Raw genomic sequence first — 19,647 nt, 5'->3', positions numbered from 1 at the left:
GAGGTATCTCCAACATAGAAGGAGACAGTTTATTTTCCTTTAGAAAGAAATCTAAACAGAACAGGCTATGTTGGCCCTGCCCCCCATTCCTCTTGTATGAACCCCCGGCGAAGAAATGACTTGGTTTTTGTAAGTCACCAGCTGTGCCGGAGGGCTCTGCTCGGTGGCAGAAAGAGCAATACCGTGGAGGTGAAGTGGGGAGAGACACTTACCTGAGAATGTCAAGGCAAGACAGGTAGAAACCAGGACGTGAAATAAAGAGTCCATTTTCCCTCTAGCAACTCCCCATGCTTCTCTTAAAAAAACCACCTCAGATAAGTGAAGCGAAGGCTAGGAAGGAAATGTGCCTTCACAGGGGGAAAAAGTCAGTGACGAGCACTTCCTTCTATTCAATTGTTTTTGGGAATTTTACACCACTTTGTCCTTTCATACGATTCTTCAGAGTTTACTAGTTGCTTTATTTAGGAAAAGTACAAGCAAGAGAGACAGAGAGGTTTTCAAACACCTGGAAAACTAAAAGAGATGATATTGAATCTCTTTAGACTGAAAGAAAAGGGATTATACTTTTGTGTAGTTTGCTGTCTGTGAAATACTACAAATCTGCAGGTGATCTGGATGGTGCTGAGTAAGTATACACTGTGTTATCCAGGGAACACACATTTTTTTGTTACTATATATAATCAAGCAAAATCTCAATATTGATACTTCTAACTCCACAAGTTCTAAAAGCCTAGTGTAGGGGGGCGGGGGGTGGGGGTGGGGAAGGGGAAGAGGAGGAGGGAAAGCTCTGAGGTCTGCACTGGGTCTTACACAAACGCCCCTCGAGGGATCAAGTGATGCTGGTTTTGCCTTCCTGTCAGGTGATCTTCCTTGCTCCATGTCAGTGGGAAATTGGCTGGGTCCTCTGGATTGGTTCTCCAGTGGTCTGAAGCCATGGTGGAGGCTAACCAAATTGTTCTGGGCTGTGCCTGTTTATGGGGGTACAAGAGTGTGTGGTGCATTAACTGCTCTAGGCAAGAATAGAGACTTCAGCAAATATTTTATATCAAGTGTAATTTATTAGCAGTATGAAGCAAAGTCAACATCACTGCATTAAAAACTCATTATACCCTGTAAACAGACCTCCCAGTGCCGTAGGTCATAATGCCAACTTTGCATTTCTCTTAAAAACAAACTCTTACTGAACAGTAAAGGAAACAGTCATAGCAGCATTTTCTTTCTTGTATAACCTGTTGTGGAACAGTCCATATCACTAAAGGCATCTATCCCTTACTGAAAGGGATAGAGCAGATAAACAACATAAGCAAAAAATTCCGTATTAATAAAAGACAGACAAATATTTAAAATCCTTACCATTCAATATATGCTACAAAGTTCCTTTTAAAAGTAAAATGACTTACACAATTTACAAATACACTGGATTTGGGTCTGTAGCAGAAGCATGTTCTAAGACAATTAACAGTATAGAGTAAATACATACACACTGAATAACAGACATTGTGCTCTGCAACTGCTCTGTAAGACCTACAGTAAATACACATTTAATAGTTAATAGTATGAAGAACATATATTTCCATATAAAATATTAACTGCTTTTGAATATTTTCAAAAACAACTTTTAATTTTTTTATTATCTCATCTTCTTCTTTTTTCTTAATTCATAATTGAACACTTGCAATTTTAGCAGCAAGAATATTATGTGGCCAAGAAACAAGCTCACCACATAATCAGTAATAGCACTTTACAGTACAGTTGACAGTCCATTCACAAGACAGTTTGCAAACGTTAAAGCATTTATACACTTGATAAACATTTCTTCTGTAGAAGTTCCAATGTCCATCTGACTGCAGCAGTAGCACATACATACATTCCATATGGCAGATACCAGTATTACAGAATTAAACCCACCTTTAGATATATACGCGAAATCCATGTGTAGTTTCAGTACGGTACCTTCTTTATAAATCGTTTTTGGGAAGCTCACAGTACATTCATATATGGTAAGGGTCCAGCAATCTCTATAACTTTGCCAAACAGCCCACAGTCCTTTCAGAAGTTGGCCTCAAAGCCACTCTTCCCACTGCAGTAAACTCCTTGAAGAAGCTGCTGGTAGGTAATGAAACAAATTACCTCAAGAGACTGACATTCGGTTTTACCTTCCTTGGCTTCACTGGACAGCTTCTGCAGAAAGTCTGCTTTCATACAGACTCAGTGCATGGTGCACAAATTCATATTGTTCACTGGTCTGAACCATTCCACCCCTGAAAAGGAAACACATTGGAATGAGAACTTATTTCTTAAGAATGCAACAACCTCCAGCCCCTGCCAACCCCATGACCACCAGATAATACAAGCCTTTCTCTCAAATTCTGACTTAAGAGTTTGCTTGAGTAAGTGGGAGATTTGCCTGAGCAGAAGTACTTTCTTGATAACTTATGCCATCCAGCACATGCCCAGCATGATTCCTGATTCTGTCAGGGGAGGGACTAGACAGGAAAACACCTGGCGTCTACATTGTTAAAACCTACATTTCAAATTCAACACATTCAAAGAGAATTTTGCTCAGTCACTTAGGCAAGGAAGGCCAGATACATGGACACAGCAATAGTACTGATGAAGCCAGGGAGTAGTCAGAATCTGGCCTTTCATTTTTGTCCTTTACTAAAACTGTAACCTCTGGTGACCCTCAGATTGCCTGTGCAGAGAACACCTCTTCCTGTCCTCTTTCTAACGCCTACAATGCATCCTGTCTGAACAGCAGCCACCTAAGACATTTTACAGCAGTGACTCATTTCAGCACCAACAAGACAAAAGAGTTTAACTTGACCATAAAAAGGACTAGTTACAGCCAGCCTGGATTAGACGCCTGCATTTAATACATTCACCTGATAACAATCCCTTTTTCAGGTCTAAGTATGAGGATCAAGTCCCACATCTCCAAAGCCAATTGCACGGTAGTGGGGAGGGGATGATGTCCCACAGGAGGCAGATAAGAGTGGTTCCATTATTTAGTAAGACTGCTATTATTCCATTCTCACATTAAACTGACCCTCTTTCTGACAGCGCTAAGGTCTTCCAGGTCTCACTTCTCATGGAGTAAAGCCTCAAGTTTACTTAATTCCACTTCTATTTTCTCATCTGCCAGGGTACTCAAAGCTACCAACTCTGCCTCAAGAACCAAACGGCCAGTTCATCCTCAGCATATCCTGGAACAGCTAGTTACCTCTGGGGCGATGAAAGACTAAATGACCTTAGCAGGAAGGAAGCCATTAAGATGTGTATTGTATTTGGCTTCAGCTAGATCTTCATTGAAACAATCAGGTTTGTGAGGGATTTGGATCCAGAGCCATGTCGAAGCCAGGCATCTTACAGGAGAAGATCTGAGAAACCCTCATGTGATCCCTTCAGACAGCCTAGCAACAAAAAGGTCTACTGATATACAAAGCTATACAAAAAATAGTAAAACTGCCTCAACGAATATTGACCTTTAGTATTAGAAAATATTACCTACAGCCACAAGGTCCTTTTATTTTCTTCAGTGCTACTGGATGGTGAAATGGCTGTAGCAGGAAAAACACAGAATAACACCTACTTCTTTAAGCAAGCAGCTACCTGTCTGTGCTCCTCCAGTGAGCTCAAGCAACTGTAGAACACTTTTTACTCAGCTGCAGGTCTATTATGATATGCTATACCTAGGGGTTAAATCACGGACCCTTAAATGGTCCCTGTCAGTGCAAAAAGCAGCAGCCTTTTAGCTTTGCCAACAAAGACATCCACAAATTCATAACTCTTGGCTGCCTGCTGCCTTCAGCTGCTCTCCTCTGTGCCTGTCCCCTGCCTGGAGATCCAGTGAGAGTCTAAAGGTGATGGGAGGGCTTTGCTGTGGTCCTCTGTGCTGCCTAGCCTCCTTCCTTCCTCCTCTCTGCTTGCATCCTGCCCTGCCCACGCAACCCCTTTCCAGCCAGCTTCCTTCCCTGTCTCCCCCATCAATGTTCCCCCAAGGTGTTCTCTAAGGGAGTGGGTTTCCCAGGTTAGATTCGTTGTGTGGAAGGGGTGAAAGAAAAGAACATGTCCAGGGAGAAGGACTTGGCAGGAAGGGCAGGTTAAAACAGGTTTGGCTGCACTAGGCTGTTTCTGTGAGTGATCCTTGCTCCTCCCTTTTCAGTGCTGAAGTAACATCAAAAATCCTCACGAAGGCATATATAAGACTGCTGGGACTGAACCCAGCACTACCATATTTGCCTTGTGTCAGCAAGCGCAGCTGGGATGTTATGATGCTTCTGAACTCTGTATGGGCAAACCCATGCACATTTCTGTCAGCCTAGGGGCACCTGAGTCCTATACAGAGGTTCAGACAACTTGGCCTTGTCGGTTAGGACCCTACCATCATAGAATGGTTTGGGTTGGAAGGGACTTTTGATCTAGTCCAACCCCCCTGCCATGGGCAGAGACATCTTTCACTAGATCAGGTCGCTCAAAGCCCCATCCAACCTGGCCTTGAACACTTCCAGGGATGGGGCAGCCACAGCTTCTCTGGGCAACCTGTTCCAGTGTCTCACCACCCTCACAGTAAAGCATTTTTTCCTTGCATCTAATCTAAATCTACTGTTTTTTAGTTTAAAACCATTACCACTTTTGTCACTACAGGCCCTGGTAAAAGGGCTTTGTCCGTCTTTCTTATAAGCCCCTTTATATATTGAAAGGCTGCAGAAAACAGTCCCTGGAGCCTTCTCTCCTCCAGGCAGAACAAGCCCAGCTCTCTGACTGCCTTCATAGGAGAGGTGTTCCAGCCCTCTGACCATTTTCATGGCCCTCCTCTGGACCCGCTCTAGCTGTTCCATGTCTTTTTTGGACTGGGGACCCCAGGGCTGGATGTAACACTCCAGGCAGGGTCTCACAAGAGCAGAGTAGAGGGGCACAACTACCTCCCTTGACCTGCTGGCCACATTCTTCTTGTGCAGCCCAGGATACAATGGGTTTTCTGGGCTGCAAGCTCATTGTTGAGTTGCTGGCTCATGTCCAGTTTTTAAGCTACCAATACCCTCAAGTCCTTCTCCTCTTTGTTCTTGTGCAAGGCTCACATTTAATAGTAAGGAATTATCTGTGACCCTAAGACATCAGATTGTGCAAAAGGCTGTGTGGAAGAGCGTTTCAGAAGGAAATCTGCTCAAGGAGGGAGGCTTCCTCTCCCGTGTCCCTAGTGCCCAAAAGGGATGTACCCACAGCTACAGCACCTCTGGGAGTGCAGCCTTCGTCCTCCGCTAGCCCGCACTGCCAGCTCCTCTGTGAGCTGCTGGGCTCTTTGCTTCTTTGGGACTTTCTGGGGTGACGCTCAGAAAAACCTGCTCCTGGTATCCTGAGGGCTTGGGGACAGTGACCAGCTCTGCCTGGCCAGCCATGGGGCAGGGCTGGGTCGTTTACCCTGCCCTCTGGCTTGCTGCTAGTGCAGCTGCATGCAGTCTGCTCCAGAATGAATGTGATGCAGGGGTTGGGATTTTTTTTTTTTTTTAACCTGAGGTGATTAGTCAAAACACTTGAACAATGAATTGACGCACACTGGAAACTCTTTTCATCCTGTCTGAGGAGCCAAGAGCAAAGTTATTGGACGTCATTCCAAGAATGTGCCTTTAAGGTTAAGAATGCGCAAAGTTTCTCAATATCACAGAAAGTCTTGAAGATGCCTCACATCAAATATTTCCTGTTTCTGTTGCAAAACAAAAAATGAACAGGGGGGAAAAATAAGCTGAGCAGACCTGTGGGTCTGTCTTTCTACGAATCCACACAGAGTGTGGCTGTATTTCCATCCTGGGTCAAGATTTTGAGTGGGTGGTCCATTTCCTCATATTAGCTCAATACAGATGATTACTGCCAGATCCATTCACCCCTTAATTTACACTGAACAGCTGAGAAGAAAGCGGCACCTGTACATACTTTACCTAGGAACAGTTCTCTCCTGCCTCATTCCCTGTTGGAGCTCTATTTTAGACTTGGTTTCCAGAGGGGGTACATAGGCAGTTAATTGAACTATTTTTAAGCTTAACTTTTTGCCACAATCTGCAGTTTGCCTGGATGCTTGTTTGGATCTCACTGAGTGTGCTGGGCAATGAGAATGTTTTGGTACATTCCTACAGCATCACTGTGAGTCCCTCAAGCGCAGCTCTTTTATCCTGTTGCTTGATTCACTTCGGGAGAGAAGTGGCCACGGACCCATGTGACAAAAAGTTCACACACAAGTGGATACCATGGAGTGTGTTCATTCCATCAGTAGGTCTGTGCCTGGATGGTGCAGCTCTGAGCATGAGCAAGCCTGGCTGGGAACCCAGGAGAGATGAGGCATCAGGGAAGAAATATTCAGTGTACACCTTAGGCAGGTTTCTGGCTCCCAGGTGGTCAGAAAAGACCATCCTTTTCTGCTGAACTCTCTTGTTTTCTGTTTTGTGAGGGCAATTTGATGCACAAAGAATAAATTGGAACTCAGCTGCTAGCCACCATCATAAGGGAGACAGCCTCATCACTGTCCTGCTCTGCTCCTGGCTGTAGCCCATTGCTAACGTTGGCCACGCTGGTAACTGAAGCGCAACACAGCTATGTCCAGAGGCAGCTCTTGCAGCCAAGCCTAGTGAAATGTTAAGTTCATTTTGCCAACTTCATACCACACGTAATGACCATATCTCACAGACCACCTGCCAATAAACACCATGTCAGGACTGGGTCAGCAGGGGAAGCTGGTGTCATTGAGCTTTGTCCCTGTAACAGTGATACTTGGCCAATTTATGGACCCACAGTCTGGCTGGGCTAGCTGTGGCTACTCTAGTCTTAGGGGCTGCTAAGTTCTGTTAGCAATCCTTGTTATAAACTGACTGCCAGGTGAGTGAAGGCCATTCTACCATATGGCCAGCTGGAAAAAAGAGAAGTAAAAGAGGTTTTGGTTTCTGAGTTTTGCCCAGAAAAATGTCTTTAAAAATTAAAACACATATAAAAAGATATACTTTTTGTCTCCGGCAATGCCTGATAATATGAAGAGCTGAGGCACCTTAAGCAAGATCTCTGGAGTCTACTTATATAATCTGAATCTCAAAAAAATACAAAATGTGCAAATCACAAGATTTAACAATTCTTATAATGAGCTTTGTGTCACTGAGATTGCTGGTATGAATGTTTATATTTGGGTCAGATTTCCACTCTCTTTCCAAGTTTATCTGGGCTACTAATACATATAAGAAATTTCATTAGTCAGATACACTCGATGAAATTGTGTTATCAATTAAATGCTGAAAATTTAGATTATTTTTTTCTGTGGCTGAAATAATGACATAAAAAATGATGTAGCTGAGACCTCAGTTTGCTTCCACTTCTCTAGGATGGATTGTACAAGCAATAAAAAAGTTATCTTATAATAGAAATATTAAAATGGGGGAGAACACTACAAACCTTCTTCAATAAGATGAACAGATAATCAGAATGGAGTGTTGGAAATTTGGAGTTGATAATTTAAAACAGAGTAAGCATTTTTCCCTCAGCTCTTCCATCTTTTTTGTTGCTGAGATTTTTAGGTCAGTAACTCCCCCTGGAGAATTTTACACTCCAAGTGACTCATGTTGCCCTGTAAGGATCACATTACAATCTCTAGTATGATGAAGGCACTGAGGAGAAGGCAGAGGAGATGATCCATAAACATGGTCAAATATATGGATTCTGGTCCTTCTGCAATTTGTGGTTCCAGTACCTTTCAGAGCTCTTCAGAACAAAAAAATCCCGTACTGTCCCTTTGACCTAAGCTCTTTTTCAGCATTTGCACCCTTGTGGGTTGTTTCCATTTAAAGAAGAAATGCATGCCAGAAGCAGGTAAAATACTTGCATGGATATTATATGACCTGGTATCTACAGCAGGAGAGGAAAAAGACTTCTCTATTCTTGGTGCAACCCTGTTTACTTTATAGAAAATCCTGTTTTCCCAAGCAGACTAAGAAAGAAAAGTACAACCAAACCAACAGTTCCATTGTGCACAATACCCACATCCTCCTTTCCAACACAAATCTCTCTTCAGCCATGGTTTCACAAAACAAAGCGGTTTGCAACAATGCTGGCTTACAGTGTTCCTGCTCCCAAGCTGTGAATTCAATCAGGGAATTGATCTGCCTTCAGAAAATTCTGCAACAAATGCTTTGCTATTTTGTTAAGCTGGGTAAGTTTGCCAGCCCAATTCGAAAGGACCCCCAGCACTGCTGAGAGAATAGCAACAGCACCAGATCTGGAGCTCTCCGCTGTCCAAAGAAACTACACACTGAGTGAGCCTGGATGTCCCTGTCAATCCAGGCTCAAAGACAATCCCTTGCTTCCAGATTGCCCCATGTCTCCTGTATTCCAGTGGGATGCTGCAGACAGCAAAAAGCTCCAGGAGGGGAAAAGAGGAGTGCCAAGTGCCCTGCAACTGCAGGGTTGCCATCTCAGGAGAATTTCATTCAGTGGTGTCTCACAGAAAACAATATTCCTTATTTAGGATCTAAATACAAATGTCACCTTTAATATTGGGCTAACGCTGTCATAAAAGTCAACAAAAGTGATGGCAGCCATTTCATGTAATGCAACATTCAACTGTGAAAAGGTTTTCAGAATCATTACTGAATTATCACTGATCATTACTGAATCATTTCAGTAATGATTTGAGAATAATTTCAGAATCATTGACTGATTTATGGTTCTTTTGGAACTCACCGATCCACTCGTAGCTGGCAGACAATACTCAATGCATCTACAACTCCCTCTTCCTTCAACTGCTGACAACCAATGGTTGTGGCAATAAAACATCCAGTTCTTCCTATACCAGCACTGAAAAGAAGGCAAAATTTAATAGGGGAATAGAGTCCACAGATCAAAGGAGTTAAATAGAAAACACTAAATATATTTGAAAACACTAAAAATACAAAACAAGGAATTGCTAGAACCCACAGTTCCTGGGTGCATGGCTAGCAAGGGTAACCTCTCAGCTCACTTTCTTAGAGAAAAGTGAAAGGGTGCACTGTTCCAGCAGTCCAGTTCATGTGGGTAGTTTATGAGGCTTACATGTTTCCAGTTTGCACACAAGTGTGTGGTACAAAACCCAATCTCCATTAGCACCACAAAGTCCAAATGTACTCTGGTGCAGTCCAAGCAAATGATGGAGATATGCACTGAGGTGGGGGAAAAGTCCACCCAAAGGCAAAATCAGCGGGGCTTTATGTTTGAAGCCCCCAAAGTATACGGGGGTTTGTTCTGCTAACTGTAACTCTAACAGTGAAGGTAAAAAGGACATAGGACCATGCTGATGAAGTTAGCTCCCTCTCCTGTGACTCTGCAGGAGGGAGAAGGATTTGGTGCTGTAACTCTCCAGGTTTTCTTGATGCCTGCTTGGAAACAGCCATTTTGGCATTATTTTTACTCTGTGGCCTCCAACACTTTTGAGAGTCTCTGCCCCACTCTGTTTCTTGCTTAAGTAATGTGGAATTCAGTGCAGCTCATCCCTGTCACGCCACATGGCAGGAAAATGTGAGGAAAATAGTTAAAACATAGTCAGAGGTCAAGAGCTCCATGCCTGGCTTTATAATAAATACTTAACCATTGGGTGCCTTACTTCTTTATCTCTGCAATGGGTATGAATGCTACCTGCCTAATATGAGCCCTGCAAGAGTTATTTAAATTAATGCCAGGAAGAATACATTGAGTGTCTCAGATGGAAGCTTCATATATCTGAGTGCAAATTGTTACCAGGAGTATGTGCATTTGCTGTAGCTGAAACAAATCGCAATCTACTCAGCACAGAATGAAAGACAGGAGTGCTTTAGAGACTCAAGAGCCCTCCCATCTGGAAACGAAAACTTCCAAGAGGACTCAGAAATAGTAAATATATGAGGATAGTCTAAGCTAGCCATGAGGGGATGATAAGATGTAAAACTGGCAGTGTAAGAAAGGATCGAGTGAAATGAGATCCTGAGTTGACAGCCTGTCTCTTTGGACATCGATATCTATGGGGAAAATGTACCCAAAAGGTGAAGGCCATAGTTTATAAAGAGGGATTTCGAGAAAGCAATCTAATGCATACTCCCATTCTCTTCCTCAAGTATTTTGAAATCCTTGAAAGCAGGGCTAACATGTTTAACACGTTTAAACAATCCAGATGCAATTAAGTTAGCTATAATGAAGGGTTCTTTTTTTCTCTTTTTTTTTTTTTTTTTTTTTTTGGGTGGATTAAGTGTTCTTGGACAAGTTCTTAATATATATTAAACAAACACTAGGGGTTTCTAATGTATTTTCTTCCTCAGCTCGGGCGTGCCAGTCCTATCTTACTACATAGTTTTATTTCAGACAGTGCAAGATAAAAATGACATTGTTCTTCACTTGCCTACACATTTCTTTCCTGGTATATCCAAAAAATACAGAGAGCTACTTAATTTGAAGTATATTCAAGCACCAAAACATGGTATCACAGAATGGCTGGGGTTGTAGGTGACCTCTGGAGATCATCTAGGCCAGTCCCCTGCTAAAGCAGTTTCACCTACAGCAGGTTGCACAGGATAATGTCCAGGCAGGTTTTGAATGTATAAAGGTTAGGAAGAAATTAAAACTTTTTTTTTTTTTTCCCCTTTGCAAATCTGTGTTCTTGGGGTGTGTGTGATCAGATCTGCTGATTTCAAGGACCAAAACAAATGTTTATTCTTTTTCCTATTCTTTTGCAGAATATGAACTACTTTGCTAAAAACAAGTCAAATCCTTCTTATACCCTGAATGGGCTCATCACTGGGTGTGTGAGACAGCACTCTAGGCTGATAGGTTACAAGAAGTCACATAGAAAACCCTTTGTTTTTTGCACTAGTGCCATAATTCCCAATATTCTGAAGCATTTCTGCTTCAGATTGAAGATCATTTTTTGAGTATGCACTGTAATTGTCCCCTGGAAGTAACTGAGAATTGTGCAGTTCTATCTGAGGTCTAAGTTTAAAAGTACACGCACAGGCTCTATAAGACCTGGATGACCTCAACTGCAACTTCAGATCAAAAGGGAAGATATCTGACTAAAAATGGAGCATGAGTGAGTTTACCCATTTTGTAGACCATAGTGAAGTAAGTGTATAGATAGCTGAGTTGTCACTGAAGAACTATTAATTTTAATCACAACTGAGGTGATATCTAGGTCTTTAATCATGAATAAATTCCTGCTCATGATTACAGACCTTACTGTCATATCACTCATCTCAGAAAGACACCTTGTTCTTCTGAAGACCTTCATTACTGAAGATCTTTACTAGAAGAACTTTCAATAGCCATCTACAGATTTGTGGATTGTTTAGGGAAACTACAATTCCTGATAAAAATAGGTGCATAGAATTTGGGGAAGTTCCTTATACACCACATTCTGGTTTTGAAAAATGCTAAGTGGTCCAAATCTGGCTTTCATTTCCCTAAATCTCCTAAGTATCGAGTTGAAAATGAGTGGATCAAAGTGAAAAGTTTTGTTTTGATGTACTTCTAGGGGGAAAAAAGAAAAGGTACTATCCCAACTGTAAGAGCTATATTGTCACAGATACTAGACAAAACAAGTAAGGAAATGCTGATTTAATATTTTTTTTCCTGTTTTGCTTCATCTCCTTCTTTCCACCAATATAACAAATCCAATACTACTTCCTACTACTTAAATTGTTACATGGGGCCATGAATAAACATAAAGCAATAAAATGGAATTCAATTAGAACTACTAGAGGACATTCTCTGGTTCATTACAATTTGTGTGAATAACACTCTGCTCTTGAGTACTGAATAACACTTTGCTCTTGAGTATCAAACCAACTGCCTTCATGAAAGTGTTCACAAATTTTGTACTAATCTGTTTGGGTCTCCAAATTTGGACCTGTTGCCTGCTGTTAAAATTTGACTTGCTTTACAACATTTTAGCCAACCAGTGACAGGGCATTACATCTTACTTAGGTATGTAATTTTGCAACAAGACTAAAAAGAAAGAAAATAATGAATAAGAAACAGAAGCAAAATAATTTTTCCAGCTGGTCTTTCAAAGAAAGAGTTCATTAGCAGAAACGGAGAACAGTTCAGAAATGATTTGCTAGCAACAAAGGAATTCTCTCCAAAATGCAAATCCTCAAATAAGAACTGAAAAAGCCAGTTAGCATGAAGTGGATCTAGGATATTTTACTCTTCCCCAAAATGTGCTCTTTGTTTAGAAGGAGGACTGTTTGATGTGATTTGGTGTAGCCTTGCCTTGGGCGGTCATTTAAGAGAAGGATTGCCAATTACCTGCAGTGCACAATGACAGGTCCTCTGCCTGGTGATTCCACCCTGTCCTCTTCTACATCCAGCATGAGCTGCAGCAGAGGCTGAGCACTGTCAGGGGTTTTGTGGTCTGGCCAGGATGTGTACCAGTAGTGCTTCACACTCCGGGACTGACCCCCTTGCTGAAAATAACATGAAGTTTTTATATGCACACTTGTGGTGAACAATTCTTTTTATTTCTCTCAATGTTATGGTAAAAAGACAGTAAAAACATCAAGAGAGATTTAACAGTTGTGTTTTTTTTTTTTTATTACACTCTGAGGTTGCAATTGCACGGAACAGGCGTGTTTCCAGGGACCCATTTGTAAGATGGGTTTGTGCACCTAAAAACTTAGCTGTTTTTCCAGCTGTGTAAGTTCTGCTCTGTCCATCTGACTACTGACTTGCTGACTGTGCTGTCAACTGGGAATTGTTGAAGGTCTCTGTTAGATCAGCAATAAGATCTAGAGAGATTATCTTGATCTGGGCTTCTGAATCTCTAAAGTATTACATATATTTCTGCTGCCTTTTAAGGACATTGTCATAAGGGTCTGATACCAAAATTACAAGAATATTTAAGTTAAAGGTGCAAAAGAACTGCCCTAGTAGATTAATCAAACATTCCAGTTTGTCCAGTTATTCTTTCCAACAGAGGCTGCTACCACTTACTTCAACAAGCAAAAGGGCTAAATATGGCTGGAGTAATTTATGTTGGTAGGTGTGACTTCTTCCCACTTCCCACTGCCCGGGCTGAAACCCCAAAAAAATTTTCCCAATTCATTATTTATTGTAATGCCCTGTCAAGAGCAGCAGATCGATCCAATAGCATGTAAGCATAATATAGGGAGTAACTCAGAAGAGGAGCATCTGTCTTACTTTGCACAGTTAATGCTTCATCAGAACCATGAAAGCATGAAGCTTTCCTTATATACTTCTTATATTTTTAGCTTCTCAAATGGGCGACAGATGCACTCAGCAAACAACATTAGCAGCATATCTTTTTCAGAATGATGCTACGCTAGTTCTTTCATTAACTAAAATCTTTCATTAACTAATTGGCAATGCTAAAGAGGCAATGCTAAAGAGGCCTCAAAGCAAATGTAATTCAAGAGAGTGAAACTTGCACTCTTTTTGAAGCCTTTTTTATTGCCAGAGTGATACAAAGCAGCAATAAGATAAGTGTTCCAGCACTTTGGTCTCAATCATACCTTGCAGCTGTGAGCTTCATAGCTCAGTTACTCCTCTTGTAAAAAATTATGCCCTTTAAAGAAAACTCCTTTAACTTCATTTAACATTAAAAAAAGAAAACATTAGGAACAATGCTTCTCAGATGCACATTATTACCTTTATTGTAAGCTGACGGACAGTATAGTTCTTGCATTCTTGCACACCGTTAACAAGGACTTCAACCTTCCCATAGATTCCTCTTTTTTCTGGCCAATAAAGCACACATTTCTGGAAAGCAAGCATCAGTGTTGTCAACAAACTGGATCCTGGAGCCATATTAATCTCTAATGTTTACAGAGAATGTATTTGTCTGGAAAGTTCAGATGAATTCAACTGGGGTGTTATTCCTGCCGGAAGCATTCCTAAATAAGATATTAAAGGGTTCTTGATGAATGACTTAGGCCTGAATTTCAGAATCTTGAGTTTTTTAAATAGGGATCTCTGTCACTGAACATTTTGAACAGATGTTTTTATTCTTCAAAGCTCAATGAACTTCAGTTAAAGGAATTATTTTCCACATTCAAAATCAAAGATCTTTGTTTTCTAGAACACTCTTTAATTCATCGAATTAAATTAATAAAGTTTACTCTTTCCAAATGGGATTTTCTTCTGAGCAAGAGATTAGGAATTTGTCCTCTTCTTACATGACTTTTTATCTTCTTTAACTCTCCTGAGCCCTGATACAACAAAGCATGTAAATGTGCCCTTAGATCTTACCAAATTCGGCGGAACTTAACATGCATGTTAAAGTATTTTGCAGAATCTGAGTTGTCTACTATATAACTTACTAGAAATGAATGTTAATAAAATGCATCACTCTTGCTAAGAGCTACACAAAACTATATACTGAATTCTTAATGAATCAGTAGTATTTTACTATTTCAGCAATGTATCTGACAAGCATCTACTATAAAGTAGATGAAGAAATAATATTTACAAGATGAATACTTTTATTTTTCCCCTGCAATAATTTGCTTATCTTCAAGTCAACTGCACTTTTATATTCATTTCCATTAAAGTATCTCTATAGTCCACCTGAAAGCAAACATCCCTGTTATATAAATACTTCTCTAAAAATAGATACTTATTACCTTAAGAATGTAAGGTGTTTGAAAGCAACATTTTCTGAAATAATGCTGGCCAATCTGACTTGTTCATTAAATAAAAAAACCACCCCCATCCCCCAACAATTAAAGAAAACCTTCTTTTTATATCTAATGCACAGGTAAAAACAACACTGAGAACAGACGTTCCTATAATAATAGGAACCTCAGGAAGAACTTGTTTGTATTTCCTCACAAACTTTTGCTGAAGAAACTGATATACATTTAGACAGTAGCCTACATTATGCACCAATACAAAACAAGTCCTTTAACATAATTGCCATAAAGCATAACTCCCAGTAAATCCTGCTACGAATGATCCAGAAAAAATTATCAGTGAGATGCAAGGCTTTACCACCAGGTGTGATCTTTAAGCTTCTATCCTACTTGATAACCCAATAGCTGATTGAACTGAATCATCTCTGTTGTAGAAATACTTTTCTAAAAATAGATGCTCATTACCTTAATAGTGTAAGGTGTGTGAAAGCCACATTTTCTGAAATAATGCTGGCCATTCTGACTGGTTTCATTCAAATCCTGTCTTTTGCAGAATTACTCGAACATCCTAAATTTGCTGTCTCCCCGAAGACATCAAGAATGGCAATAAAATACTCAGAAATTTGTATGAAAAAAAGTATTCACAAGTTGTACAGTCCCCCCATGTGACACATACAGCTACTATCATCTGCCAGATTTGCAATTCATGCCCCTCCCTGGGACTGTAGTTCTCAGTGCTAATATGGGAAAAAGAAAAGTTTAAATACACAATTGTACCCTGACAATCAACAATAGTTGAGTCAACCCCTGAGACTTCTTGATAAATGTGAGCATGCGACCTCACTACAAAGCCTGCAGGCACTCCAGAAGAGTGTTTTTCTTGACTCTTTCCCAGAACTGGAATTGGCAACTTGCGCTGGATGGACAATGAAATGGGGCTGTTCATTAAAATAACTTTCATTTAACAGTCTGTCTACATTTAGTGAGATACAATGGATTATTTTTAACACAGTCTCTGTGCATCTTTTAAAAATACCATTTGTTACTGCTTTAAAAAATAGCCTTGAAGATAGAGCTGAGATCAGCTGGTTCATGCACTTCTAAGAAGACAGATATGTGGAGGAATTAATATGCTTTTGAAAGTTAATTGTAAAAGAGGGATAAAGATGGGAGGGATAAAGATATCAGGCATACAGAAAATAGTATAGAAAATCCCATGAACATCAGCTAAAAAAGTAAATTGCCTCAAGCTATTACTTGAACCTGAAAGAAAATTCCACTATTTTCAAGTAGGTATAATTTGAACCTCTTCAAAAGACAAACACAGTGGTTGAGAAGGCTGCTTTCCAGCTTTGTATCTCTAATCAGTAAAAGCTTATTGCATATAGCATATATCAGAAAAAAGGAAGAATTCACTTGTTCTTATCATCACATAGTCCTCCACCTCTAATCTGTGCTGGTCTTGATTCTGTTCCTTGCTGTTCTTTCAGCCCACAAAATTTCCTTTCACCATATTCATCTATTACAGCATTTTCTAAATAGGTCACATAAACCAAACCCCCCCCCAAAAAAAAAAATACTTGCACGGCTTCCAAAAGTCTGGCAGTCTTCTTACGTTCATGTGGAAATTCTCATCTTCCTGCCATCTTTCAAATTCCCCCTTGGATTTATTTCCATTGGTTAGCTTTTTGCTAATAAATGGTAATTTATTTCTGATCTGGTGCCTGAACTTTTTTCTTTTTTTTTTCTTTTTTTTTTAAAAAAAACCAACCAACATTCCCAGACCTGAACAGGAAGTTTATACAAGAAACAGTATCTTGCTTGACTTTTAATTGATTTCAGCCTTTGTCTTTCCCTCTGACAGGGCTGCAGGCTTAGACTCCCTCCATCCCCTGTCCTGTCTTATTGCACACCTCTTCCCATGCCCACTGGGTACCAGGGTTCAAAGGATCTCTCCATCTCTCCTGAGGGGGATCTCTGTAAGTGAGTACGATCTGGCCCTGCCTCAGACTGGGGCTGGCACCTGCTATTTGCTGTGGTTGGCCTGTGCTCCTGCTCCTCTGCTGTTTGCTGTGTGTTGGCTTTAACTTGCCAGAAGTGCTCCTGTTGCAGCCTGGTCCCCCGGTTGTGCTAACGGAGGAAGGCTCTCCCAGCTGAAGTGTTATTTACCTGCTTTACTTTCCCTGGATTTGGACCCTTGGATTGGTTTGACAGCCCTCAAGTGTTAGTGGAGTTGCTTTACTTCAGCTCCACTTGTTCATTTTTCCATATAGCTATGTCAACAAATTTACACATTAAATGTCCCAATAACCAGGCCAACACACAACAGTAATGAATAATTACAACAAGGCTTCAGTTCAAGAATACCATTTTACTCCTGGCCTCTATTTACAGTTACTACTAGCTCAAGCATGAGAGGTATACTTTAAAAGGATTTCCCTTCATATGCTAAAATTCTCAGTTAGGACCAAATCTCAAGTTTTCCCAAAATCTAAGACATATCTATGATGCCAATACTCAACTGATAAGTAATTTTCAAAGAGGCTTATGTGAATTCTGTAAAAGGCAGGATTTTCAAATTCCAAAATGTATTTTGCTATGCGTAGATAAGTATGCCTATAGACCAAGTGAAGGAAAAAATGTTACATGAAAAAAACAGTGAGTTAACAAGACTGTCCTAGATAATTGCTGACAGCAAGATTTATATTATCTGAGTTAAATAAACATGTACTGTTTAGTGCATATGTCAGTACTAGTCCTTTCTTTTTGCAGAATGCTGCACAGTATTCTTTATGCTTCTCATAATTTTTCCTAGTTAACAGGTAATGTTTTTAGAAAGTTTTGAAGGCAAACTAAATGTGTATTATCTGTGGAGTACATAGGATAACTACGAAAAACAGCTGATACAACAGGTCTATAAACTTCTCTATAAAATTATAAAAAAGTCTATAAAATCCTTACACTCTGCATACTTGTCTAAATTCCACTGCTTAGTTGTCTTGACTAAACTCAGTAATATATAAAATTTATATGTGCCTTGTGGATAAAGGTTTGTAAGATCATGTCCTAAAATGCTACTACAGAATTAGAGATAGTGATCTTCAGTGGGCGATTATGTTATTCTCTTAGAGTGGCATGGATCACCCTCGCGAGGTGACTACTGCTGTTTGTTGACCAGGGAGGTACCTAAATCACTAGATGAGATGTGGTTTTTTCCTTATTATAGCCTAGAATTCTAAGTTTCTCATTATCAATTCAGGCAGAAGGTCCTTTGCTGTGGACTTTCCTTGCACAGGTAGATTTCCAATGTGTTCAGACATTGGGTAGTATTGAGGACAGGTTTTACAGATTCTGCTTAAAATACTCACAGCATCCATAGTTCCTTCAGTATTATTCTTGCTTAGAAATCAATCTCCTTTTTTTAATCAGACTTCAAAATGAAAAAGAAAGAAAATCCAGTAATTCAATGCTCCATGTTTTTTCAATACAGCTGAAATTAATATTTTGCTCAGCACTCTACTTTCATATTATATCTTCATCCATCTTACAAAAACTGTTACCACAGCAAGTCTTAACCATTTTTTCATCTCATGGAAGGAAGTAACTCTCTAAAAACCTTTTTTTATCATCATCATTTCACACAATTCCCATGGTTATTGCAAATTCATCACATCAGTATATTGAACTAGAACACTGATGTCCCTAATATTTTTACCTAGGCTAAATAAATGAATTTGTTGTTGAGATTAAAGTTTGGGGTTTTTTGAGCGCTCCCTCATTATACATTACTTTATACATTACAGTACATTATAGCTCAAATGGAGGTTTGACTGATATTATACCAAGTGAGGAATGGGGCCTATACGTGAGAGTCAGGTGTGAGGGTTTATTTGTGCAGGGGTGGATGTGGACAAGTGGATGAATACACTGTCAAACATGAAGGTATTCATATGCGTGCATATTGCAGATGCACCTCCCTGAAAATGATGGAAATAAACCAGGCCACAGAGAAGAAAAAATGTCAAGTGTTATTATGCTAAATAACATCTGCTCTTGCCTTCTCTATAGAGAGCAAACACTTTAACAGTCAAGTTAATATGCTGAGCATAGCCATTAGCTAAGCTGTTTTCTTTTCAATAGCAACCAAGGTTTCAGGGGGAACCTGCTAACAGTGGGAGAGCTCCTAAGGTTTCTAGACAGGGCAGGATAGCTTGTGCAAACACAGCCTCTCTATATAGCCTGGGAACGATTTGAGATTCCCCACCCTTTCTATTTGGAGGAAATCACCACTGCCAGGCCACAACAATGCAGACAAACACCAATGCCTACAGCCTGCCTGACTCAGGTAAACACAGGGTTTCCTGACGCGATGGAAACCACTGGGCACTTCTTTCAAGTCATTCTTCTTACACAGTGTCAGATATGAGTGTTTAAATAGTCAGCACTTCCTCAGTGAAATACTTGTTCTTCTGGCCAGTTAGGCTGGGGTAAGTTCTCTATGTTTTCAGGAATAATCTTTTTTAATGTAGGCTTCTGGACGCTTCACTTGAACAGTCTAGTGCAAAATGGCACCTGGTTTGGAAATATATCTTGGGATATTTTACAGGACCAACCTGCTTCTTGCATACAGCTTTCTTAAAAACTGTTAGATTTTAAGTTCATGTTAGAAGCCCAAACTCAGAGTGACAAAGAGCCAAGCAGTGGTCAAGGGCAGAAGAAGAAAGAGTATGTCTACGAGTCCATATTTAAATGAAGCAGTGAGGTTGAGCCCTGGGAACACACTCAGGATCTTGGTCCCTTGATCACCCAGCATGGGAACTTTGCCTGAGTAAACTGTGTTTCTCTGTAATCACGTGCACCTGAGTTTGGAGATCAGGGGTGTAAGTGGAACAGAGGCAATATGGCCCTGGTGCTTACGTGGCAAGGTGCTAAGGCTTGGTTGAGGCACCTATGTGGAGCTGGGAATTGTTTACTGAGTCTAGCAGTTTGGACTCAAGAAAAAAGTAAACCTCCTTTATGTCTG

General features: G+C 40.4%; 2 protein-coding genes across 6 annotated transcripts in view; both read right to left on the bottom strand.

The window, feature by feature from the left end:
• The window catches only part of PTPRB (protein tyrosine phosphatase receptor type B), a 69,113-nt gene extending 68,765 nt beyond the window's left edge, over positions 1 to 348 (bottom strand). For all 3 annotated transcript variants that reach the window (XM_056339647.1, XM_056339648.1, XM_056339649.1), the window contains exon 1: positions 213 to 348. In XM_056339647.1, coding sequence (XP_056195622.1) covers positions 213 to 267 — 55 coding nt within the window. In that variant the 5' untranslated portion in view covers positions 268 to 348. The remainder of the gene's footprint in view (positions 1 to 212) is intronic.
• A 690-nt stretch (positions 349 to 1,038) lies between these two features.
• PTPRR (protein tyrosine phosphatase receptor type R) overlaps positions 1,039 to 19,647 on the bottom strand; it is a 148,351-nt gene continuing 129,742 nt past the window's right edge. For 2 of the 3 annotated variants that reach the window (XM_056341609.1, XM_056341611.1), the window contains 4 exons: positions 13,642 to 13,752; positions 12,283 to 12,440; positions 8,716 to 8,829; positions 1,039 to 2,261 (listed from right to left, as the gene is read on the bottom strand). In XM_056341609.1, coding sequence (XP_056197584.1) covers positions 2,168 to 2,261; positions 8,716 to 8,829; positions 12,283 to 12,440; positions 13,642 to 13,752 — 477 coding nt within the window. In that variant the 3' untranslated portion in view covers positions 1,039 to 2,167. The remainder of the gene's footprint in view (positions 2,262 to 8,715; positions 8,830 to 12,282; positions 12,441 to 13,641; positions 13,753 to 19,647) is intronic. The other variant, XM_056341610.1, reaches the window with a different exon arrangement.

The sequence above is a fragment of the Falco biarmicus genome, chromosome 5 (assembly GCF_023638135.1).
Source record: "Falco biarmicus isolate bFalBia1 chromosome 5, bFalBia1.pri, whole genome shotgun sequence".
Classification (NCBI taxonomy): Eukaryota; Metazoa; Chordata; class Aves; order Falconiformes; family Falconidae; genus Falco; species Falco biarmicus.
Note: the sequence above shows the minus strand (reverse complement) of the source record. Positions and strands in the feature narration are given on the sequence as shown.